Source organism: Accipiter gentilis, chromosome 19 (assembly GCF_929443795.1).
Source record: "Accipiter gentilis chromosome 19, bAccGen1.1, whole genome shotgun sequence".
NCBI lineage: Eukaryota > Metazoa > Chordata > Aves > Accipitriformes > Accipitridae > Astur > Astur gentilis.
In genome coordinates, this window is record NC_064898.1 from 21772058 (window position 1) to 21796230 (window position 24173).

At 43.4% G+C, this 24173-nt stretch overlaps 3 protein-coding genes across 21 annotated transcripts in view; 1 reads left to right on the forward strand and 2 right to left on the reverse strand.

Moving 5' to 3' along the window:
• The window catches only part of DLG2 (discs large MAGUK scaffold protein 2), a 1018327-nt gene extending 1010051 nt beyond the window's left edge, over positions 1–8276 (reverse strand). For 10 of the 14 annotated variants that reach the window (XM_049823428.1, XM_049823423.1, XM_049823426.1 and 7 more), the window contains exons 1-2: positions 8117–8276; positions 6323–7399 (exon numbers count right to left, since the gene is read on the reverse strand). In XM_049823428.1, the coding sequence (XP_049679385.1) occupies positions 6323–6341 (19 nt within the window). In that variant the 5' untranslated portion in view covers positions 6342–7399; positions 8117–8276. The remainder of the gene's footprint in view (positions 1–6322; positions 7400–8116) is intronic. The other 4 variants (XM_049823436.1, XM_049823432.1, XM_049823420.1 and 1 more) reach the window with 3 other exon arrangements.
• Positions 8277–8321: 45 nt separating this feature from the next.
• LOC126048448 (transmembrane protein 126A-like) lies at positions 8322–15284 on the forward strand. 3 transcript variants are annotated; one of them, XM_049823491.1, is made up of 5 exons: positions 8322–8400; positions 10307–10431; positions 13532–13725; positions 14278–14392; positions 15021–15284. In XM_049823491.1, exons 2-5 carry the CDS (start codon positions 10316–10318, stop codon positions 15223–15225), a joined length of 630 nt encoding a protein of 209 aa, XP_049679448.1. In that variant the 5' UTR covers positions 8322–8400; positions 10307–10315; the 3' UTR covers positions 15226–15284. The 3 variants fall into 3 exon arrangements, with proteins under 3 accessions (XP_049679448.1, XP_049679450.1, XP_049679449.1); XM_049823493.1 differs by lacking the exon at positions 8322–8400 and adding an exon at positions 8453–8497; XM_049823492.1 differs by lacking the exon at positions 8322–8400 and adding an exon at positions 8501–8564.
• A 1286-nt stretch (positions 15285–16570) lies between these two features.
• CREBZF (CREB/ATF bZIP transcription factor) lies at positions 16571–23494 on the reverse strand. 4 transcript variants are annotated; one of them, XM_049823483.1, is made up of 4 exons: positions 22518–23494; positions 21746–21823; positions 20303–20373; positions 16571–16654 (listed from the first exon to the last, which is right to left on the reverse strand). In XM_049823483.1, exons 1-2 carry the CDS (start codon positions 23447–23449, stop codon positions 21775–21777), a joined length of 981 nt encoding a protein of 326 aa, XP_049679440.1. In that variant the 5' UTR covers positions 23450–23494; the 3' UTR covers positions 16571–16654; positions 20303–20373; positions 21746–21774. The 4 variants fall into 4 exon arrangements, with proteins under 4 accessions (XP_049679440.1, XP_049679439.1, XP_049679438.1 ...); XM_049823482.1 differs by lacking the exon at positions 16571–16654 and adding an exon at positions 17184–17618; XM_049823481.1 differs by lacking the exon at positions 16571–16654 and having other exon boundaries at positions 19336–20373.
• Positions 23495–24173: the final 679 nt, after the last annotated feature.

A 24173-nucleotide genomic window follows, 5' to 3' on the forward strand; every position in this document is an offset into this window, starting at 1 on the left:
CTCATACAAAATAAGTATTACATCACATGAAAAAAACCCAATGTGGAATTAAGAAAATTCAGATCTAATTCAGTAACACTAACATCTTTCTAGTGATGCAAGAAACTAAAATGGAATGAGATTAAATCACCTTTATTTATTACCAAGATATGCACTATGGTCTTACATTTTCTCACATTCACATCAGATTTTTTCATTTAAGAACCTTTGTGTTATACTAGAGTCTCTGAGTTAATAAAACATGCGCCTCCAGGCAACAACAGAAAATTAATGCTACATATTTGACATTAAACAACTGAATCTGTAGATCTGCAAAGTTTGGTTTGGGGTTTGTTTGTGGTGCCTTTGAGTTTCTCTTGTTAAGAGCACAGCTCAGCAGGCATCCATCTGCAAGGCAGCATTGCTACAGTGCACAACACCTAGGACTGAATTGGAAGGTGACTTGAGTTATTCCACTACAGCATATGCGATATATGCCATACAGCCAGGGGAGAGAAAAGCACTGTAAAACATAAAAAATTGGTTTCTGTTTGTAAACCCATAAATTGTCCAGATTCCCTCTTTCCAGGAAACTCTACATGATTCAATTCCCTGATAAATGTGTTTTGAAGGAAAAATTGACCTCTTCATCCCAAAACTGAAGACAGACTTAAGGGCATTTGCACTAACTCGTCCTGGCAAAGAGAGTTTAATGCCACCAAAAGCTCCTCTGGACCACAGCCATTAAAAAGCAAATGGTTTCTTCACATATTCTGTATGTTGGTTACTACTGTCATCACCCAGCAGGTGGCTATTTCTGGGATCAGTATGGCAAAAGAAAACATGATCTTTATTTTTATAAAGATGTTGTTTTAGCACTGTTTTAATCTACAGTAAATACAAGAAGATACCATAGTGAAACAGACCTTAAAATACCTGTAAGAAGCAAGAACCTGGTATGACCTGACCAAAAGAAGCAAATCTGAGTAAGGCAAATTTTTCTCATTTTGCTGAAGCAGGAACCACAAAATCATCTTTTATCACATTTGGCCACTAGTTACAAATTCAGCTTTTTCTCCATGATCACTCTCTGACACCTAACTTGGCCATCTGGAACAAATTCAGAAAGAAAGAAGAGAGAATGAAAAGGAAAAAAATATGCTTATAATGCAAGACACCATTACTTCTACTGAATGCAATATGCACTTAACAGGAATGGAGGAGACGATGCACAGCTGCCTCTTGTGTCTGTATCAACGCTATGGTTGCCTCCACATCTAGTGACTGACAGTACAATAATTTATAACACTTTTTTCCCCACAAAAATAATGAATAGTGTTAATTTATGGCACTCATAGAACACAAAACATCAGCTCTCATAAATATCTCCGATAAGGAGATGGTTTTTCCACTAAAATTTATATGAGAGACTAAGACATCATCTAACTGAGACAAGTGAGTCAGTGTAGTTACCCTACATTCCCTCTACAGTCTATGGGGCGAGAGATGACAATTGTCAAGAAGACAATTCAGATCTTAGGTGGGTTAAAAAGCCCTTTGAAGGCGGATCTCTCTCTGCTGACCAAAGCAGCCCTCCAGGACAACAAGCTGGGCACCCTATGTAAGTGAGGCAACTAAAATGGGATGGATCTACGTTAAACATCTGACAAATAGCAGAACAATGGTAGAACTGGAAAAAGAATATAAATGACACTATTTCCAGTCCAGAGCCCACTTAGATTTTCAGGCTACATTTATATAATAAAGACTTGTTCTTATAATGCCTGCTCCTATAGTCCTTTTGTGTGCAAAATATCTCACTGTTTCTCACAGCGGAAACAATGGCTGGAAAAAGATTACTGCCATAAAAGCAGCTACATCTTCAAATCAAAGCTTTATGGTAAAAGTTAGCAAAGTTTAGATAGCAATTTTCTGCACTTGTTTGTTTAACTCTTCTAAAACTAAAATTGTTCTTTCCAGTCTGTAAACATCACCTACAACTTTGCACTGCTCCCATTCGATTCACTCTAAAAACTGAGAGGTAGTTAAACAGAACTTGGAGTGAAAAATGTGGCCTTTTAGCCACGTACTTATTTGAGAATACTTATCCAGCAATTGAAAGGACAAAAACCCTGTAATACCAATGACTTATCAGAAGTAAAAGGGAAACAAAAATCTCTAATACATGCTGGATTTCCTGCTGTAAACTGTACAGAGCCTACAACTACATTCACTAAGATTTTCGAGCACAAAAAGTTATGATCCTAAATTTAAATTTTGTTACCCAAAAAGAAGTTGCCAGTTTTAAAGAGATTTGGGGCATGAAGAACTCCAATCCATTAATGGGAGCTAGCTTTGTCTGGTCCTTTATGAACTTTGCTTTAAAAGTTCCTGTCAAGTTGTTTAGACCCCCTCTTTTCAACAGACCAGCCACATAAAGTTAGCATTACCACTACAAAATCTAGCATTTCATAAAGCATATCTGTCAGATTCTTCTAAATGGCACAAAAGTAGTCCACACGGGATCAGACTAAGACTTTTTAATTGACACTGATGTGCTTAATAAAACATGTCCTTGAAAACATTTCTTTATATAAGAGGTATGATGAAAAAAGTTATTCCACGACAAAGAAAATCAGCACGTCCTTATAAACTGGCTACAAGGTGGAGTGAGTCAATATAGTAATAGCAGCCCACAGGTTTCACCTGGCTAAAGATATAATTCCTCTCACTCTCCAGGATGGAAAGTGGGATGAGGGCAGTGTAAATCCCAACATTCAAGTATCTCCTACTGCCTAGACATAGCTAGATGTGCAAAGACAGTGACAGTGTTAGTCTAAAAGCACATGTGCAGCCAGGCACCTAGATGTGGGGGTTCCCGCCACCTCCATGTGAATCACAAGCCGGGCTCCAAAACTGGAATCTGGTCTCCATCACAGAGGAGCATGGATTTAATTAGTTCTTTCCGTCACTGTGAAAGACATGAATGAATTACAGTAACATCTTCTGCTCTTAACTATTCCGCAGATGAATCCAAAATATATGCAATTACAGATCTAAATATAGTCCCTTACAATTAACAGAAATCAACTCTGCTAAGTAACTCAGGGCGGGAGGAAGACATTTAAAAACACACAAAAACCTGACTTCACTTAGTAACTGGACTTCGCTTCTTCTGTATGGTAATATTATTTTACTTTGAAGAGAAGCTTTCCTCAAGAAGTTCCATAAATTTGTTATGAATAGTTGTATTCAAACATATCCTAGTTTGTTTGTGAAAGTAAAGTAAAAATTAAGAGAAAATAATGAATTTATTTGCTTCTCAAATTTGTTCATCCCGTATCATCTCTAAACGGCACTGTCCAACAAACAATTTTGTAACTGAAATCAAATGTCTGGTTTGATTTAAAATTTTAAGCGTACTTAAGTGAAAGATGAGCAACCAAAAGCCAAAGAGAATAGCCATTTGCTCAAACATGCAGCAGCAGTGCAATAATCCATACAGTGTCTCGCCCCTTATCTAAATGGAGCACATTCAATGCCTGCAGGGTACTCCGTTCTCCCTTTCCAGCCTTGCTTTTTTTGTTTGTTTGTTTTCCGAGACTGACAGCAAGCATGCCAACCCTGTGAATATTGTTGGGAATGTGGAGCCTTGGTTTCCTCCAGAATGAAGTGAGAAAACAAAATCTTTTCACTCCAGCACATCAGGCAAGGGCAATCACATACTGACACAAACACAATCAGAACCAGGTGCAAGCCTTTTTTGCCACATCCATAGGAAATCAGTGCTTCCTCTAAGTTACATGTTTTTTTACTAGTAAGGAAACTATTGTTTTCCTGACTAAACAGGCCTAGACTTTTAAAAGCAAGATGGCAGACATCATATCAAGCTGTAAGGTAAAGTGTAATTATGTCCAAAGCTATGTGAAATTGGAAGACCAGTACTGGATGTGAGAGTTCTTTCAAAGGCAAATTTTCCAAATGCATTCACTGTTCTTTAGAAAGACCCAGAACCAGTCAATGCCAAAGCAAGCAGTGTTTGCTAACAACTTCCAGTGATAAATATCAGGATATTTTAGAACTTGTTTTTACAGGTTACTCTGTCTCAATACTGATTTTAGGAGAATATTTTGATCAAATCCAAAATAGCAACACATAAAGAAGTGCTGAAAGGGAGAGGGATAATCCTGTCCTTAATGTTGCCATTGAAATACATGCTTTTGCACAGCCTAGAAAAGAGTATCCCACAGAGATTTCTACAGATGGCATGGGTGGGAAAGACAGTAGACATGTACTCCCAAATACATAAGACCAGAAAAGGAGAACAGAAATACGAAACTAGTTAGACACAAAGTGCTGTCAAAAGCATAAAGCAAATAAATGGGGGAAAAAAACCCAGGGAAAAATCCCCTCAATCTCCCTAATATTCATAGGAGTAGCAGGGATTACTTGTAACAATAGCAGATTTTTTTAAAAAGGGTAGTATGTTTCAAGTTGCCAGCATGCTTTTAATTACATTTAGAAAGTTAAAGTCTATTGCGTGAACTAGACAAATTAAGTCATTCAAAATAAGAACAGTTGCTGATTCACTAACATTTTTAATCCCGCAATTTACATGCTCAAATACATTTTTAACAATATCCCTTTAATGCTCAAATACAATCACACTGGCAACTTCAGTGCACTGACTGATGTGACAGTTTAAAGTATTTCAAGGAAGATATTTGGGTCTCTTGAGTTTATATTTTAAAATTGTCAAAATACATATCCTCATAAAACAGAAGAAGAAATGAAAGCCTTGATGTACATTAAGACTGACCCAGACTGTCTTGAAAAAAAAAGGAAATCCCCAGATTTTTAAGGCCAGAGGGGACCGCTATGATTGCCAGTCTAACTTCCTGCACAAAGGAGCCCATAAGATTTCACCCCCAAAACACCGCAGCAAGTATTTTGAAACTGAATTACAGCTAAACAGCACAGAAACCTCCTCAGTGTAAATCACCTAATTCAGGATTAAGACTTAAAATATGAAAAGACAGTCTTAATTTTCCTTCTGTAAACAGGTAGAGTACGCAAGCCTCACCAGTACATCAGACTGACACATTTACAGCACAGCAGGATGAATTATTAAGGGCTGGTACTCCTCCATACACATTCCATCTTTACTACACATAATTGTAAGTAATTACATGAATGACAATACGATTCATTAAAATATTTCAGTTTTGAAAATTCATTTCTACACTGTCATCTTCTAAAATACAATCACAAAATCCTATTTATTGCTTTTTGTATGAAAATTATTCTAGCAATCTGCATGTTTTTATCATTATTTACATAGTAAATGTTAACTCGTAACTAATACTGAAGGGTATTTCCTACAAGGAAAAGAATCCATAGTCATATCAACTATATCCCCATTTCTGTTGTGTAACATTCACTTTTTGCTCCTTCCCCCACGTTTTGGTATCATCAGATCCAGGGATATACCAGATCCAGGGACATCTGGAGAGATAAGCCGAATAGAAAGGGCTCACATGCCATTTATTCTATTAGCATATTCTGAAATTTTAAATCGGTGTTGTATCTGCAAGGAACCAGAAATAACCTAAGGTCTACAAGTGTTTTCAGAGAAAGAATTTCCCCTCGTATATTCTCCAGTTCTTGTTTGAACACTGGAAAACCACATTTTCCAAAGCTGCTTCTATACTTGCTGTAATCACAAACTTTAGGAGAGAAGGGGCAAAACGTTAAGACCGGTCACCTTTTCTTAAATGCTGCCATACTACAGTCATAGTAGATAGTACTTTTATATTGTATTAAAGCATGGAAATCAAAGTTAGTCAGAATCACATTTTAAAAACCCACATTCAAATGGCCTTCAAAACACAACTCTTGATAACTTTTATTTAAAATTAGCCTTGAAACTTTATTCCTTAATTTATGCTGCTACTGACGGCTGATGTTTATCCACCAAACATGTAAAGAATAGATAATAGACTAAACCTATGATTTTAAAATTCACTACTGTTTGTAAGAGAGGCTTCTCACAAAATTAGATGCCAAGCTTTTCTCTTGGTGTCTTTTCAAGATCTCTGATGGCTGATCTTTATAAAATAACTATTTGAGGCCAAATTTGACACGACAAGTCTTAAAACATGGCATAAAAATACTTTTAAAAATTATTATTGTAAGTGCACGGATTTTTCTCCCATTTTCAGTGCAAAAGAAAAACAATTTCAATCCCCCATTAAAACACTTTTAATTTGAAATTGTAAGTACTAGAAATGAACAATCTAACAAAATGAAGATGCAATATGAGATATGAAGCTTGATAGCCCACCTTTCTTCTTGACTGGCATTCTTCTTCCTACTTCTGAATCTGGCTGCAAGCACTTATTTATAGGTATTAACGATGTACTGCTGGAACACTTTGCGAGGTCAGGAACTGGCTATCTATTGCAAAACACTTTTACAGTTCAGTTAGGAAATGCAGCTTCCATCTTCATTTCTATCAATACTTGCTGTTTTCTTGTACTGGACTTCCAATGCTTCCCACAAATAAGAAAAAAAAAAAAGGGAAAAAAAGAAGCTTTTTGATTTTTTTTAAGAGATGTTTTCAATTTCTTTAAAATATATTTGAATCTATAAAAATACAAGAGAAAATGTTCCTTGGCAATATAAAACCTTATTATAACTCCTCTTCTGGCAGCAAAGTTTGAAAATTAAAAGATTTTATGTAATACAATTAAGGCACAGTCCATCTCTAGGCAGCTGTCTTAAAACTCCACCTGTACATGCTCAAAAACATATTATTTGCAGGACAAAAATGCCCAAATAATCCAAATAAGGAGGAAGACAAAAACAATCCAAAGTGACTCTTTTTAACTTCTTTCACTTCTTGAATGAATCTCGCTAGCTATGTATTAGGTGACTACACAGCAGACTGAAAAGGTCCCTTTTTCCTCCTCACCAGACAACAGCCTTCCAATATCACCCTCTTACCCAACAGAAGTCACTGGCCAGTCACTTTCATTTTTATTATCTGCAAGCCACCCAGCCTTACGGTCTTTAATGTCCCTCTGATCCTCCCATGTATTAAAAGAGAGGATTGAAAACGAGGAAAGCAATCCCTTGACCTGGAATTATTAAAGTGACAGTGCTGCTCACTGGGCACTTTGGCAAAGCAGATTGCTTTATACTGGAGTCATTTACTTCATGCCATTTCTTCCTCTGCACAGCAGCCACCTCGTGAAAGAGGAATAAGGAGAGTTAGGAGACGAGCTTCACAAAAGGTTCATTTTCAGAGATAATGAAGTATTAATGAAACGAAAAGCAAGCCATGGGATCAGTCCAGAGTTTCCCACTCGGAAGCGCAGCTGGTTGGCTTCAATACGAGCCTCTGTCTCCCTCCCTGCTTCTGGAAAAAAACAAAAAGAGAGAAACAGAAACGGGATAGATTTTCCTCATCTAGCTCCTTAGGAAACAGTAAGAAAGAGGTGGACAAGCTCCAGACGCTCCCCTTCCCCACACGAGGAGCTGCGATGCAGGTGGACGGGGCTTTGCTTTGCATCGTTTTCTTTAGGAGAAGAAAACTGTTATTTGTGAGGTGGGGGAGGTGGGGGGGTGGGGGGTGCTGGCTCTGTTTTGCTAACGTTAAAGATGTTCACAGTTGGGATCTGTTTGTCCCCGGTCCAGTCCAGGCAGGGACTCTCCCCCCCCCGCCCCCGGCTTCTCCCGGTCCAAAAGGGAACCGTCCGTCGCTTTCTGAAGGGGGACGAGGCAGAGAGGGCTGGCTCGCTCGGTGGAGGACTGGGATGAAGTGGAGGAGCTGGGCTAGGTCTAGGGAAGAGGACGGCTTCCCCCGGGGGCTGCCGAGGGAGAGGGGCAGGAGCGGAGGGGGCTCAGGCGGGGACGGGACGGGGAGCACGAAAGAGCTGAGGGGAAGGGAAGGGAAAAGGGGAAGGGAATGGGGAAGGGAAACGGGAAAGGGAAAAGGGAAGGGGGCTGAGGGGGGACGGGGTCTGAGGAGGGGACGGGCGGGAAAGGGGCGCGGGGGCTGAGGGGAGGGGGCCGCAGGCGGCGGGCGGTGCGGGGGGCTGAGGCCTGGGCGAGGGGAGGGGGTTCAGCGGGTTACCCCGAGGACGGGGCCTCCCCCCATCGAAGGCTCCTCGCTCCGCTAGGGGGAGTCCCCGCGTCCCGGCCGCCGGCTGCAGGATCCCCGCTCAGCCCCGTCTCCATGGAGGAGCCGCCGCCGTCGCCGCCGCCGCCGCCATCCGCCGCCCCTAGCAACCAGCACCGGGCCGGGCGCTGACCCGCCCGCCCCGCGCGGTTGGCAGCCAATCGGAAGCCGCCGTGCTGGGCCGGCGAGGGGAACGCCCAATCAAAGGTGTCGTCTGAAGGGCTGGGTCATGTGAGCGGGTAAGATGGCGGCGCCCACACGGGAGGAGAGGGCGGGAGGGAGGTGGGAGGAGCCATGTTGTAGGCGGCGGTGGGCCTTCCTGAGGAGAGCGGCGCGGTAAGGGCGGGAGCGGCGGCGGCGGCGGGAGGGACGGTGACGGCGGGGACAGCGCAAGGTCGTGCAGGTCGGAGCCTGGCCCCGGCGGGAAGGCCGTGAGGGGGTGGGTGTGCGGGTACGAGTAAAAGCTCGTGGGTCGAGGTCAGGACAGGGAGATCGTTCACCAATTACCACTACGGACAAAACAGACTGGACTTTGGGGAAATTAATTTAGTTGATTGCCAATCAAGCCAGAGTAGGGTAATGAGAAATAAGAACTAAATCTTAAAACACCTTCCCCCCCCCACCCCCCCCACTTCTTCCCGGGCTCAACTTCACTCCCAAATTCTCTACCTCCCCCTGCCAGTGGCGCAGGCCGACGGGGAATGGCGGCTGGGGCCGGTTCCTCACCCCTTGTCTCTGCCGCTCCTTCCTCCTCAGGGGGAGGAGGACTCCTCGCTCGGGCCCTGCTCCAGCGTGGAGTCTCTCCCACAGGAGACAGCCCTCCATGAACTGCTCCAGCGTGGGTCCCTTCCGCGGGCTGCAGTCCTTCAGGCACAGCCTGCTCCAGCGTGGGTCCCCCGCGGGGTCACAGGTCCTGCCAGAAAGCCTGCTCCAGCCTGGGCTCCTCTCTCTCTCCGCGGGGCCACAGGTCCTGCCGGGAGCCTGCTCCAGCGTGGGCTTCCCACGGGGTCCCAGCCTCCTTCGGGCATCCCCCTGCTCCGGCGTGGGGTCCTCTCTCCCCGGGCTGCAGGTGGAGATCTGCTCCCCCGTGGAGCTCCCTGGGCTGCAGGGGGACAGCCTGCCTCACCAGGGTCTTCATCCCCACGGGCTGCAGGGGAATCTCTGCTCCGGCGCCTGGAGCATCTCCTCCCCTCCTTCTGCACTGACCTGGGGTCTGCAGGGCTGGGGCTCTCACATCTTCTCATTCCTCTTAGCGGCTGCAATTGCTGTTGCACAGTAACTTTATTCCCCTTCTTAACTCTGCTCTCCCAGAGGCACTACCACTGTCACTGATGGGCTCGGCCTTGGCCAGCAGCAGGTCCATCTTGGAGCAGGCTCTTGTCCAACATGGGGGCAGCTTCTGGCATCTTCTCGCAGAAGCCACCCTGCAGCCCCACTGTTACCAAAACCTTGCCACACAAACCCAATACAACTGTATGCTTTCTGACTTAATACGTGTCTCCGACTAAGAGTACAATAAATAAAAAAAAAGTCCCTCCTTGTGGAATAATAAAAGCAGAGTAGATATCTTCAAGATTTCTTTAAATCTTTACCAAGTATGGATTTATTTGGTTTTTTCTTACTGTTCTATTTGACAGTTAAGTCAATTTAAATCTGGAGTATTGCCAAAAGCCTTGTCCAGTTAGTGTCCTCCCTTGTTCTGCAGGCATTAGGGATCGTTGTGTTAGAAGGTGATCCAGGTGGAACAAACAAGTACGCTGCCCATTGTTCCTCTGAGCAGTTTTCATCTCTGTGTTTCCTGATCCAAGCTGGTGTATGGCCCCAGGGTTGGAGGTTCCCAGTCAGGGGTATCTGCAGGGTGAGACTGTCCATTTTCATCGCAGCGAGTACTTAAGTTGGCTTAAAGCGATTGTCAAACCACAGCGGCAACATCACTAAAGAAAGCAGTTTGTTAGGGTTCACGTAGTCATAAACATCACAGACATCTTTAGCTGGATTGTGCCCTTTGCATCTGAAAACTCTGCCATGAAGAACAGGAAATGCATTTGTGATTGCATAGTGCCAAAAGAGTCTAAATGTTTATTTGATACATAGTGGGGGTGTATAACTTTGATTACGTTTGTTTATTTGTTCCTTATGATCCAGGACTTCAAGATGACAGGAAGAGAGTTTCTTGAACTAGATTCTCCGCAGCAAAGACTATATTTGGAAAGATTGAAGCGGATGGAAGTCATAGAAAAGATACTCAATGAGCTTCCTAAAGCAGATCAGTAAGTGCTGGTAAAATAAACGAAGATAAGTGAATCAAACATTTCAAGTCTTTTGGAGGCTTTTCTTTTCCCTTACTCTTGTATTACAAATCTTCCTTGCAGTTATAAAAATATTTAATTGTGAAGATGTTTATTATTGTCCAGAACAGAAAACTTGTTCCGCATTTTTTAAATACGGTTAGTTCACTGTTATCTCTGGTCCTGCTCAGCTGGTTTCTGGCATGTGGTCCCCAATGCTTAAGGTTCTGGGACAGCTGATCAGCCCTTACTGGCTGTGAGCATTCATACAGTGCTGTGCTAGGGCTAATAAATTTTCTAGGAAACTGAAATGTTGGCAAGAATAAGGCAGATACCTTTGTGGTTCTGCAGGAGTCATCTCATGTCCCGCAGGGCTGGCCTGGGTCCAGAACTGAGGGACCATCAACCTGCTAGTTCCTGCATTTCATTCTGCACTGCTCCCTGTTTCAGGAAGGCGAGACTGAGGTATCCAGGTGGTGGTGGACGAGTCAGCCGGAGTCATGCAGGCTCATCAGCAGGGTTCTGTGCAGCACAAAACCAGCTAAATGCCTTCTGCGCATCATAAACAACCTTTCCGTGTTCTGTGATACTGCGTTTCACTGCAAAACCTTACTGAACCTGAGCTGGCTCTGTAAGGAGCTGTTTGCACATGCATATCATCTGGATAAGCTCTGTATAAATAAGAGTAATCAGAAACGTCTTTTTTTTTTTTTTTTTTGTAATTTTTTATTAGGACTAAATTGCTGGATAAACCTCTGCCATTACAGTCAGTGGTGCAGCTTTCTGTAGGATCTGCTGCACTAACATTCAACTTTTAACACTTCTCCTTCCCCAGACAAGCTGGGGAGCTAAGGGGGAGGCAGGTTCCTCAGTGGCGAGGTGGTAACATCTTGATAAAAATGGTGGAACCTAGGCACTGCTGGGCCATGGAAAGAAATAGCTGCTGGGATGTGAGCCTTTATTTGAAACTGCCTTGGCAGGACTTAAAAGTCTGTATATCCAAAAGGGAGGTCAGTAATGGCTGGAAGGAAAGAGGAAGCATCCTACAGTCAGATTGAGAGAGTTCATGCTCACCAAAGTTCTTGGGTTTTGACACTAGGGAGCTAGTATTAAAACAAACAAACAAAGAAAAAAAAACCCCTGAAACAAAAAAAAAACCCCAAACAACAGACAAAAACCAACCCCAACCCTTCCATCCTCCCTTTCTTTCCTTTCATGCAGTGTAGCAGTTCTGTACATCAGTAAGCCTGAGTAGATTCTGATGGTTCTGGGTACATTAATGTGCTCTATGTTGGCTTCTCAAATACGCTGCTAAATTTTAATCTACACCTAGGTGTATGCACACATGCATTTCACTGCCTGTGATTTTTAAACATACCAGTAGTATGAAATGGCTGGTTTGCAGAATCTGTACTCTGGGGAGAGTCTATAATTGACATCTAGTATTGGGAGAATAGTGATTTGAAAAGCAAATAGTTCCATTTCTTCTTCAAACAACAAAAAAAGAAACATAGCTCCTAAATAAGGGTGAGAAGAGATCTGACCACTGGAGTCCTTTAGCCATATAGTATCAGAATTGAATTAGTAGCTTATTTTCATGTTTGAAAATCTGATGCATACCAAGCTTAAAAGCGTTTTCCTGTTCAAAATGAGAAACAGTTGGTGTATTGATGTCAGATGTTTTTAATGTTTTAGGTTTTGCAGAATTAGCACCTACATCTCTGAAGCCTTTTTAGTATGGTTTGTCAGTGCTTAGTGTTACTCTAAGCATTAGAATGTGGAAGAGTTTTAAATAGGTGGATTTTTTAAAAATCATATATTTTAATTGCTAAATGGTTTAGAGATTGTCACATTTGATAACTTTGCAAATAAATATGACATTTGGCCAAGCACAAATTCTGTGACCGGTTAAGCATTTTATTTTCTTCAGGGCTTTAGTGGTAAATCCAACTTACGATACGTTTTAAAAACACACTTTTAACATAATAATATTGGCACAGCCTCAGAATCGGGAGTGCCTTCCAGTTAATTGCTTTGCCTGGCAATAGTTGTCGTTCTGGGAATTTTAGATTTGTGGAAACCTAAAGCAAGGAGTTGTTTCCACTAATCAATCAGGTGTGCCAGGTATAATGTTATAGGTAATGCACAACGTCCTTCTGCAAGCCAAACGAAATAAATCACAAACTGCTCATCAGGCTTGTAAAACTGGCACGCTTTTGCATTCCCTGTCTTGCGTTACCTGCAGTAATGTCCTCAAGTGGGAACTGTTTTTCAAGATATTAAATGCTGACTATCTCTGACCAGACTTTGTTCTATTCTGCCTTCACCATATTGCAGATTGCAACAGGAGTAGTTGCTCTAAACCATATGTTAAAAACATCGTAGATAACAGTATCCAGTCCCTCTGTTATCAAGGGAAAAATAGAAGTCCCAGTACTGTAAACCAGTGCGTAACCTTTAACTAGTGTAACCCCCTAGCAGGGTAGGACCTTAAATTCACATTTTCCATGCACACAAGGAAAGCTTACAGCTCTTCAGCTTCCAGGATCAGTACAAATGATCTGCCAGCAGCTGCTGAGATTGTTATTGCAAGATCTCAGTTGCTATAGTTGTCCCACCTGATCTGTTCTGTAAGCTTTTAGGTTGAAACTAAATCTGTACTTTAGGGTAAGCAGGGTAGAAAGAAGGCTGATGACAGGAGCTAGCTGTGATTATTTAAAAATATATATATAGTTTATATTTTTTTTATTATTTCTTTTGAGAAAACATACTGCTTAGAAACATGCTGATTAAGAGAGCAAATTTCATGACGTTTCCATCGGCCATAATAAATAAAAAAATATGTAGAAACGACTTCTCAGCCTGTCTGTCCCTTCATTCTTGAGGTGTGTGTAAACTCAGGCATATAGCGAAGGATGCTGTATGGGTTGCTTTTGAAAGTAGTTACTCTCCATTTTGCACCAGTGAGAGATTTACATCTCTTACCTCTTACTGTAGGATATTCAGAAATGAATTGGAGCACTGAGTAAACCAAACTTTTCTACAGTTCTCAATTGCTGAAGCAACTTTCCTTCTTTCACAGGAACCTTTGTAATCATGGAGCATACTTCCTTGGAGCAAATGCAAGCTTACTTGGCTTAGCAGCAAATAACTTCTTCAGGAACATCCTACATGTCAGAAGGGCTTCCTTAGTGTCTGCTCTGCCAATGGCTGTTATTCCATTTCTTTCAACAGTAGCGGCTTATGAAGTATTTGTGCGTAAGCCTTTATTTTCAGGTAAAAACCTCTTTATTCCTTGTTTTCCAAAGGGCTTTGCTTTCTGGACACATCTGTAACACTAGAGGAGTTTTTCCTCTCTGCAGAACCGAGGTCTCGAACTGTTGTGGTCTTGAAAAACCTCAGTTTGTAAAGCAGGGTTTGAAAAACAGATCATTTAATGCATTGGGCAGCAGTGAGTTCTTGAAGTTGAGTGGGAAAGCACATACATATGTAGATTCATATATCTTCATTAAAAAATTTTTTACGTGTCACTGAAGTTTAGCATTTTTCACCCAAAGTCACATAAAAGTGACTGCAACAAGGCAGTTCAGTTTCCCCCATCCGTATGATTTTATTTGAAGGTCAACTTTAGAGTGGTAAATTCTTTGTGGGTTGGAATGAGGGTGATTTTTTTGCAAAAAGAAGAGTCCTGCTTTCAGAATTTCTTGCATACTGCTACAATTTAGCCGTTTCTGTCAAGCACCTGTTTCCACGTTGTCACACGCAGTTTATAAATTGATGTGGTGGAGCTATGTGGATACTAACAGTGAAATACTGTTTGCCATGCAGGTGAGCTAAACTGTGAGGTCTGCGCTGTGGTCAGAGGAGGATTAATAGGGGCTGTCGTGGGTGGCCTCTATCCTGTTTTCCTGGCTCTCCCCATGAACGCAAGCCTTGCAGCCAGGTACGTCTTGTCTTATTAACCTGCAATGAGTGGAATGTATTTGTTGGTCAAATCTTCAGTTCAAATTCTGTGGATTTTTAGTCTATGCACACCTGTCGTCTTGTAGGCTTTTAGTACATGAAAGGGGATTTATATTAAGGGCTTCTAATTACAAGGCACAGTTCCTAAGAGATACACCAAGCTTCCAAAGCGAAACAAGATCTGCAAAATGATACACTGTAAAGCACTTGTGTTTAGCTGGAACCTTACAAGCTACCCACAACGGGCCTGGGTACATGAAATTGTGGCTGCTGTCCTGCCAAGTGCTGAAGAGTGCTGCTTAGTGCCGTCTGGCTGGGCGGCCGAGAGACCTTGCTGGCCCTGGGTAGCGCCCAGCAGCCAAACTCCCTGGTGGGTGTAATTCTGTGGACTGGGTCAGAGCACAGCGAGGGGATGGCAAGACGTCAGTATGCTCAGGATGATTTACAGCATTTATCCGGAAAGCTCAGTACCACCAGGTGAATGTAACTTAGGGTAGGAAGGAGAGAATTGAGTATCTACCTAAATATTTTTAATGATTTTAATGTTAAATCTTGACACTTAAATTGGATGGGAAAAAAAAGTTTCTACCACTGTTTATGTTGTTTAGGTATTCTTCATCTCCCTTGCCAGGGAAAGAAAATCTGCTACGCTTCTGGCTCACAACTTCTCGGCCTGTCTTTAGAAAGACGAGTTGGGGTGTACTTATACAGGTTCTGACTGGATTATATCTTGCCACTAAACATCATGGAATATATATCAAAGTACTGCAGCAGATGAACGCTAGCAGGGTTCCTGAACAGTTACAAGCATGAAGTTAAAGCAACTTTTCAGTTGCCTTCGATAAGTAACCATAATAAACAAAGAAGTTGTTGCTTGCTGTCTTTTTTAAATAGAAAAACAAAGTTAAGACTCTGCACTGGCATTCTTTTCAGTTCTGAACTTAAATGCAAGTTAAATTTTTCCTTATGTCCAGCTGAGTGTGTACACCTGAATACAAGCTTTATAAGGACAGGTGTCTGTCTTTGGAAATGGGGGGGGAAATTTATGGGAAGCATTTATATTGCCTGCTCTAAGGCAATGCCACATCTTTTAGAAGCTGTATAAATATTATTGAAAAAAGCATTTTTTTCTTCATAATGCAAACCACAATGATTTAAAAAAAAAAAAGGGGGGGGGGGGTGTCAAGGCAAGGGGCTTTTTTAGAGATTCCCCAAAACCTGAGTATTTTTCTGAATTCTGCTAGCACAGAATTTCTGTCACAAGATGACCCCCTTTCGGCTGTTATGAGGGTCACTTTGTAAACTGTAGAGAACACTTATTATCACAGAGCAGTCAGGAGTGATACTGCTGTCAGACTTCCCAGCATATCGATCAAGTGACCAAAAAAAAGCCCAGTCAGAACACACTTTGTCCTTGCAACCAGTTTGCCTTGAAATTAGATTTTTCCTGAAGCAAGGAACTGTGTTGAGAGGCCTCAGGTGGCTGGTGCTGTTACTGTGGTCGCAGCTACCTCTGGTTTTTAAGATCAGTGGTCCGGAGTAATGCATTTATGAGTCAGGCCTGTCTTCACATTGACAACTGACTGTATGTTCTAGAGCAATATAAATTGCTGATTTTCCTACTGCATGAGATATCTGTATGGTATTCTGCAGTTTAAGAACTAAATCAGGATTTTTTCTACAGAAGCAATCATCTCCATCTGATGTATGGTCTTAACTGTAAAACCTGTACGATTACTGGTCAACAAGCATGTACACTTCAATAAAATTCTAGTATACCCTGAGATGCACATGGAAATACTTATTAATGATAATTAATGAGAATTCAGCATCGAGACCCTTAATTGGCTTGGTTTAAAACTTGTGCTGTAGCACTGCTGAAAAATGTGTTAAAGGAGTTTCATCATGTTTATCTACTTTTTCCTAACAAATTTGTTGTTACAGCAGGAAAACCATGCATTCTATTTCTCTGTAACCAGGAGTAGCAGCCTGATTTGTACAGGGAAGCAGCAAAGACAGACTGACTCCACAATGGTTGTTATGTAAATTGGTTTAGTTTTCCTTAATTCAAAGTATTGCTGTATCGTGTGGTGTTCTGATAGGGGCCTGCATCAAACCAAGAGAGCTGGGCCTTACCTTCATCATCCCCACTTCAGAGATTCTCACGGAGCAAGTATTTTACAAGACAGTGAGTTATGGTATCTCCAGAAGTCATCAGACTTTAACCAACAGAACCACTTACCTGCGATAATAAAAACATAAAATAAAGCCATTACTTTGCAATAGTATCTTTAAGAATGAAAATTAATGGCTCTGTGGTTATTGCGAGCATTTAACAAGATATAGTTAAGATATTGTAAACAGATCCTAGTGCTTTTTAAAGTGTGAGATTCAAAACCCTCTTCCATTCCATGCACTATTTTGGTATCAATTCAAATGATAATCAGAGTAATTAAAATACATGCTCTGATACTTAAGTGATCTGACTTGGACAAACCCCTTTTTTTTAGACACTAATTTCTTAGGGTGAAAGGTGAATTTGTAACAAGAAAAAAAAAATCACATTCTCAATGTTTTTTAATAAGTTGCAAAGACTGATACTTCTTTCCAGCATAACAGATGAACACACAGATTGCAAATACATATTTTAAGTGTTCTGCAGGGGTTATGTCAAAGGTCAGCTATACATTCCTTAGGCAAGAAAGTGTTACGTTTATAGAACAGGAAACTTTCCAGTTGTACACTATGTACTTCTTAAACAACTGGGGGAAAAAAAAGTTCTCAGAAGTAAGTTAAAGAAAGACTGAAACGGCTTCAAAATTCAGCAGGGCACCAAGATGCTGTCAGTCAGTTCTAGCATGCACGCGCGTGGAGGAGCGCCCTCACGGAAACCTGGAAGTGCTCCTTCTGTTCCCCGTTTTGCGCAGGGGGTACAACATACCTCATGCAACTCTCAAGAAGTCAAAGGACGAGGTTTTACCAGTTCTTGGCCTCCTACGCACTGTAACAATGTCCTTGCAAACGCTGCCTCCCTGCCAAAAATCTTCGCTAGAAGTTTTAGTTGTGTTCTTCCTTCTACCATTTTAGTAGAAACAAGCCAGTCGCAGACTACATATCACAGCAATAGCTTTTACTGCATTCTTAGAAGAATGCATGTCCCCCATATAAACCCGTAGAGATGGACTTCTGACTGCTCGAGGTCTGAACTACTGCCAAAAGAATGCCGAGAGACTGGCTATAGATAAGAATCAACAGAAATATTAAAAAAAGCACTGATTTTATCTTCTGTATGTACCATTTTTGATGCTGAATTTCAATACGACCATCTATTCCACAGCCCTTGGCAAATTACAGCCTCATTTCCCTTGTACCTGCCCTAGTCCAGCTATCCTCCTGCTAATGAGCAAAGGCAGAATTATTTCTCCAAATCTGCATATCCCACTTAAACTGGGTGGAAAACTGTAGAATCAGCTACTGTCAATGTGCAATTTTACACAGGGCGTTCTTTAAAGACAAAGCCCATTTGTACAACCCCCATACCTAATATATCTCCCGAGACATTTACAGTCTAACTAATAGCATACACAACCCTATAAACGGAGTACTGTTGATTCTAGCAGAAAACCTGTTTAACGACAAGCTCTGGAGAACACAAGTTTTTAAAAATCAGTAAATTTACAAAAAGGCCTTTGTGTTTTGCAGAAGATCTCTGTGTTTCGCAGGGAAAACCGACTAAGGTTTTGACAAGTGGCATGAGAAATCTGATAATCTGCAAGTACCAAGAAATGCCAAGTGTTGGAATATGGTTCCCTACATTTACTTTGGTATCATCTCTCCAGGCAGCTAGAGATTGCAGAAGCACCGATTTGTTTTTTCCTCCCAGATGCTGCTAAGCTCTTCACAGGAAAGAGAGAGAAGTTAATTTAGAATGCTACTAAAAGTCACAGCACCAGACTCAAACTCTAAAGGACTAACAGGGAACTGAGCATGAAATTGTTTCTTATTTAACTGCTAAATAGTCTTCAAGCAGCTGTGGGGTGGAAAAATACTGGAAAACAAAGGTAGCGTAGCCATGCAGTTTAACACTGGTGCCACTTGGTTCTGTGGTACATACAGTTTAACAAACACAAACTTCAATGCTGAACAGGGTATTTTCTATAACCGGTGGCCAAAAAGGCAGAGCGTGCCAGTACGTTTTTAAATTTTTAAGCTACATTTTTTGTGAAATGTTCCTTTTTATCAGGCTGCAGACTACTTTCACTAGAATGCCTGGATGCTAGAAAGCCAGCACGCTATTTTAAACTGCTCTCTAACCAATAAAGCATTTAAGATTAACAGAAATCAAAGAGTACAGTACATGGCTCGCTCTGGAGCTTTAAAAATGTTCTGTCCTTTCAGCACCCTCAAACCTTTTTTTTACACTCACTCCAGCGTTTTAGCGTGGAAATAACAATTTGATGAAAGATTATGGTTTAACAGCATATTATTAACCACTCATCAAACTTCAGAACCTGAAAATGGGACAGAAAGAAGGAAGATGCCAATAGACAATGGAAGCATTTACGTAAGTATTCTACTCCCTCATGGTTTATTGATCAAACACGCCCACATTAATAAAATATTAAGAAAGAAAAACAACTGTAAAATACAAGGAGTGGTGATTCTCAGAAGTACAATCTTTGGTTCAAGGAATAATGCTTTCGTTTTGTCCTCACCACAAAATTAACCTGAAAGACAGAGGAGTAAGAACATTTCTCCTGCATACCCTAATCCATTTTATCTTGTTTTGCAACTGATGACCCCCCCCAGATAGCAGCAACAGCATTTTCCCCTTTCTGTTTTCCCATTTTGTGTAATGAACCACTAAATTAAAGCAAGGCATTAGTGAGAAGAAAAAGATGAAAAAACAGTTGAGCCCATAAATTGAAAGATCAACAAGTCTGATTTTATTATGATATTGTATTCTTATCTGGATGGCACATAATTACAAAGAAACATTTACAATATATTTTCAAGTATTAACTTATGTCATTTCAAGGCTTCCACTTCAAAAAGCTACATTAATAATACACCATACAGATAGTACAGTCGGTTAGAGTTTCAAATAACTTCCTCCCCTCTATTTGGTTTAAATAAGATTCAGTAGGCACTAGAAATGCCTGCAGCCACTTACTTTCTTGGGACTTGACCTTGTTCTTGTACCAGTATACATCATTTTGCATGTCAGAAAATCAGCTACTCTCAGACAGAGCTCACAGGTAGTTTCATGACTAGAGCGATGTGCAGGTTCACAACAGAGACCAGAACTACGTCCCTGACCCCTACCATTTAGCAGTAATGCAAAAAGAAAGAATGCATATATAAGTTAACTTAAAAAACACTTCTACACTGAAGTAACTGTAAAAATGCCATTGTAACATCTCATACTTGCTACATTAGTGTTTCTCATTTCATCAAGCATGTTCACGAAGCCTGAGCTAGGCAGATTGAGCCTAGGTTGAATCTAACTCAATTATTTCCATTTTGCGTATCAGTCAGTACGGGTCTTGATGGTTAACTCTGATTCCTGTGGCACTGGTATAACCCATCAATTACAGCAGGGTTACACAATTTAAGACTGAAACTTTGAACAGTCCTGTTGACGCCACCACAGAGGTGTAAGGTAACACATAGCCCACTAAGTCTCTTTTGTGCTGGCAATATACCCTGAACAGATGGAATTCTGCATACAGTGGAGTGAAACCTGTTTGATAGGACATTGTCTTTTAAAAAAAAACCATCTTGGATAACAGTAAATGATCCCAGCATTCAACCTTCTTTTTTTTTTTTTTTTTTTTAACCAAAGACAGCAAAAGCCCTGTTACCTCTTTATTCTCATTTCTTATACTACCTTTTAAAATAAAGCAGGAAATGTGGCCAGCAGCTGGTCCCGTCTCTTCTGCCCCAACACAGCTGAATCCACTTTAGCATAAAGAAAAACAAGGATGCTAAATACACATATACTTTATCACACAGTGATGTTTCACAAAGAAAAATCAAACTCCTTTTAAACTGATGAACACTTGATAGGGTCTAGCACCAATAAAGCAAATGACTGGGAGAAAATGCTTCACGTTCTACTCAGCCTTAAACATAACATTTAAGGCTTTAAGAAACAAGACTTCAGAAACACTAGAGAGAATCTTTTTTTTAAAGAAGTTAATAAATGAAACTGTTTTAGGAAAGTCTATTCTTTGTGAAACCTCACTTTACATATTATCATTTTCACAATCCTTCTTCCCCCAACTGACATACATATAAACAACCTAAACATTATAATACAACTGAAAAAACAACCCACTCATCTTTTGTGATAGGGAGAAACACTGACTAGTACAAGAAAACACACGCTACTGTTTGTCAAACTATTTTTCCTCCTATCTCAGTTAATTATGGAGCATTTTTCAAATCATTAGCCTCCAAATACGTATTTGCTCATCTCCAAACTGTGCTTAATTATATAAAGTTATAGATTTCTGGATACTGTAAGAGGCTAAATTAAGAACTCTACAGTAAAATTAAGCACATGCATATACATGCAACATCTTTAAAATGTAAAGCTACTCTGAAGTAACACAGGAATTTCAGTGTGCATGGGCACAGAGATTTACTTATGGGAAGCTAAAGTAACGAGTTACTTCGATGCACTGCATTCATCAAACCACAATTCTTGTTAGAGGTCCATGCAAAAAAATGACTCCTCTATATTAGGATTCCACTGTACAGATATAACCAGTGTTCAGGTTCTGTTTAATCAGGCAAAACTCCGCATCATGAATGAGAGCAAGCCAGAGAAGGACTTTTTTAAAGGTACCGTGCATCCCTAACACTAGACGGTATTTTAAACCAACAGGTCAAAAATTCTTTTTTTTTTTTTTTCCCCCCCCCCATTTAAAAAGCAATTTACTTAACTTTTGGGACAGTCCCCTATGATAAAAGGCTGTAAATGTCACATCCCCCTTATTAGCATATTTTCCCTTTTCAGCTCATCAGATCCTTAGTTTAATAGAAAATTCCTATTTCAAACGGCACAAGCATTTATTTCTTAATTCAAAAGGTAGCTCATGTTTTGGCTACTGTGTGCATATTCATTTAAAAAAGGAAAAGAGGAAAACAGCTAATTAGAATGACATGATTGTAATTTTCACTATTAGTTATCATCCAGAGCTAGAAACATTTTGGCAGAGTAGGCCAAGGACCAGAGAAATCATTTCCTGAACCAGTCATTACAAGAGACTGGCATAAGCAAAGCAAGCTGTCTGATACCGCATTATGGGAATATATTGATCCTTACCAGGTTGCGAGGTGGAAAACGACTGTTCTTTAACCCCTACACAACGGAGCCTGGCAGGGCAAGCACCTAAAAGAGAAACTGTCAGAGAGGTTTTAATAGTAATGTATAACTGAGATGCAGTACAATTTTATATGCATGCTTTCTTTTGCCGATCATTACTATTTTCTTAAGTCTGTCCAGTGACGATGTCTTAATGAAGTTTTTGGTTTGGTTTTCTAAGCAAGCATTTTCGGCTCCTCAGGATAAGCAGGCTAGACATTATCTGACTCAAGACCGGGCAGTCAGCGTTATCTTTACTGGCAACTGCGAAGTGGAACCGAGCACACCTTCATGCGTCAGGTCGGCATGATCTTTTTTCACCCAAGCGCTGCAAACGGGCTCTGGTGGCACCTCTGCGTGTATATGCGCGTGTCAGTCTGCACGATAATTATCGCACTGCTGTACACAGCTCTGCACGACTCTTAGGCCAGACAGGCTCAGACCACTACCGTCCACACGCCAGATTTACGCGACCTTTCACCAAGGCCACCGTCTGGCTCCCAACGTGCCGTTCGAGAGATTTTTTTTTTTTTTTTTTTTTCCGTTACCCTGGCCGCTTAAGCGCCAGGTTCCCCTCCTCCGCATCTCCCCCAATACCACCCCATCACCACTGTGCATTTATCCTCTTTTTTTTTTTTTTTTCCTCCGCACCATCGCCTGCTTCCTCCGCCACGACGCGAGGCCCCTAGGGGCGAGAACCCCACGAGTACTTGCAGCAGGTACTTGACCCTACATTTTGAAGGAGGCCGCCGCCCGCCGAGCACAGATGGAGCAGAACTCCACCGACACCTGATCCCGGTCCACGTGGAGGCAGATCCCGCCGGCGGCCGCCCACTCCTCCTCCGTCTCCGTCACCACCGCCGCCGCCGCCTCCTCCAGGCCGGCAGGCCGGGAGCTGGGCAGGGCGTAGTCGTGGTCGCTGCTCTCGCCGGCGGGCTGGAGGTGGTGGTGATGGCGGCGGGGGCTGCCCGTGTCCCTGAAGAGGCTGGTGCCGAGCTGCAGCCCGCCGGCGCGGATCCCGGCTAGGCGGCTCAGGAGCTGCCCAAGAGCGCTCTGGTTAGCCAGCACGGCCCGCAGGTAGCTGCTCTCCCGCTCCAGCTCTCGCAGGCGCCGGCTCAGGCCGCGGTTGCGGTCCCGCAGCTGCCGGTTCTCGGCAGCCAGGCCCTGCAGGCGGCTCTCCAGCCCCAGCACGTACTGCTTCTTCTTCAGCCGGTTCAGCCGCGCCGCCGCCGCCGCCTTCAGCCGGCTCCCGGCCCCGCCGTTCCTCCGGCCGGGCGCCGCCGGCCTCTGGCCCTGGCCCGGCGGGGGCGGCGGCTCCGGTTCCCCACAGAAGCAGCCGCTCAGCTCCGCGTCCAGGTCCCAGTCCGGCCGGGCCGCCTCCAGCAGGTCTCCCAGCTCCAGCCCCGGGAACCAGTCCTCTTGCTCCCACACCTCCAGCGGGCCACCGGGCGCCTCCGGCTCCTTCTCTTGCCGCCGCGGCTCCGAGGCGCCCGCCTCCCGCCGCGGCGGCTGCTGTTGCTTGGGCCGCGCGGGGCCCGGATCCCCTTCCCCGCCGCCATCCCGCCCTCGCGGGGCCTGCCCCGCGCCGGCTAGCGGCCAGACGGCGCCCGAGGGGCTCGCTCCGCCGGAGGAGGCCGCCAGCAGCTGGGTGAGGCTGTGGCGCATGGCGGCGGCGGCGGCGGCTGAGGGGAGCCCGGCGGGACGGGGACGGGACGGAGCCTGAAGAGAGCGGCCAGCGGCTGCGGCCCGGCGCTCCCGCCGCGGTGCCTGTCGGGAAGCGGCACCGCGAGCACGGGGCTGGGGGGGGGGGGGGGGGGGGGGGGGGCGCCTCAGCCACTGCGCCCGCGCGCGGGAAAGCGGCGGCTGTGAGGGGCTCTGTGTGTGTGTGTGAGAGGGGCTCTGTGTGTGTGTGAGGGGGGTGAGTGTGAGAGGGGCTGTGAGTGTGAGAGGGGCTCTGTGTGTGTGTGAGAGGGGGGCTGAGTGTGTGTGAGGGAGCTGTGAGTGTGAGAGGGGCTGGGTGAGTGCGTGTGAGAGGGGGGCTGAGTGTGTGAGAGGGGCTGGGTGAGTGCGTGTGAGAGGGGGGCTGAGTGTGTGTGAGGGGGGGTGAGTGTGTGAGGGAGCTGTGAGTGTGAGGGGGGCTGAGTGTGTGTGAGAGGGGCTCTGAGTGTGTGAGAGGGGGGCTGAGTGTGTGTGAGGGGGGCTGAGTGCGTGTGGGAGCTGTGAGTGTGAGAGGGGCTCTGTGGGGGGGGCGGTGAGTGTGTGAGGGGGCTGTGAGTGTGAGAGGGGCTCTGTGTGTGTGTGAGGGGGGTGAGTGTGAGAGGGGCTCTGTGTGTGAGGGAGCTGTGAGTGTGAGAGGGGCTGGGTGTGTGTGAGGGAGCTGTGAGTGTGA

Excerpts from the sequence above, each read along its gene's own strand:
- LOC126048448 (XM_049823491.1), top strand. The coding sequence starts at position 10,316 with ATGACAGGAAGAGAGTTTCTTGAACTAGATTCTCCGCAGCAAAGACTA. Across the intron at positions 10,432-13,531 it reads GAGCTTCCTAAAGCAGATCA|GAACCTTTGTAATCATGGAG; the intron begins GTAAGTGCTGGT and ends CTTCTTTCACAG. Across the intron at positions 13,726-14,277 it reads GCGTAAGCCTTTATTTTCAG|GTGAGCTAAACTGTGAGGTC; the intron begins GTAAAAACCTCT and ends TTTGCCATGCAG.
- CREBZF (XM_049823483.1), bottom strand. The coding sequence starts at position 23,449 with ATGCGCCACAGCCTCACCCAGCTGCTGGCGGCCTCCTCCGGCGGAGCG. Across the intron at positions 21,824-22,517 it reads GCGGCGGCCTCCTTCAAAAT|TTTCTCTTTTAGGTGCTTGC; the intron begins GTAGGGTCAAGT and ends CCTCTCTGACAG.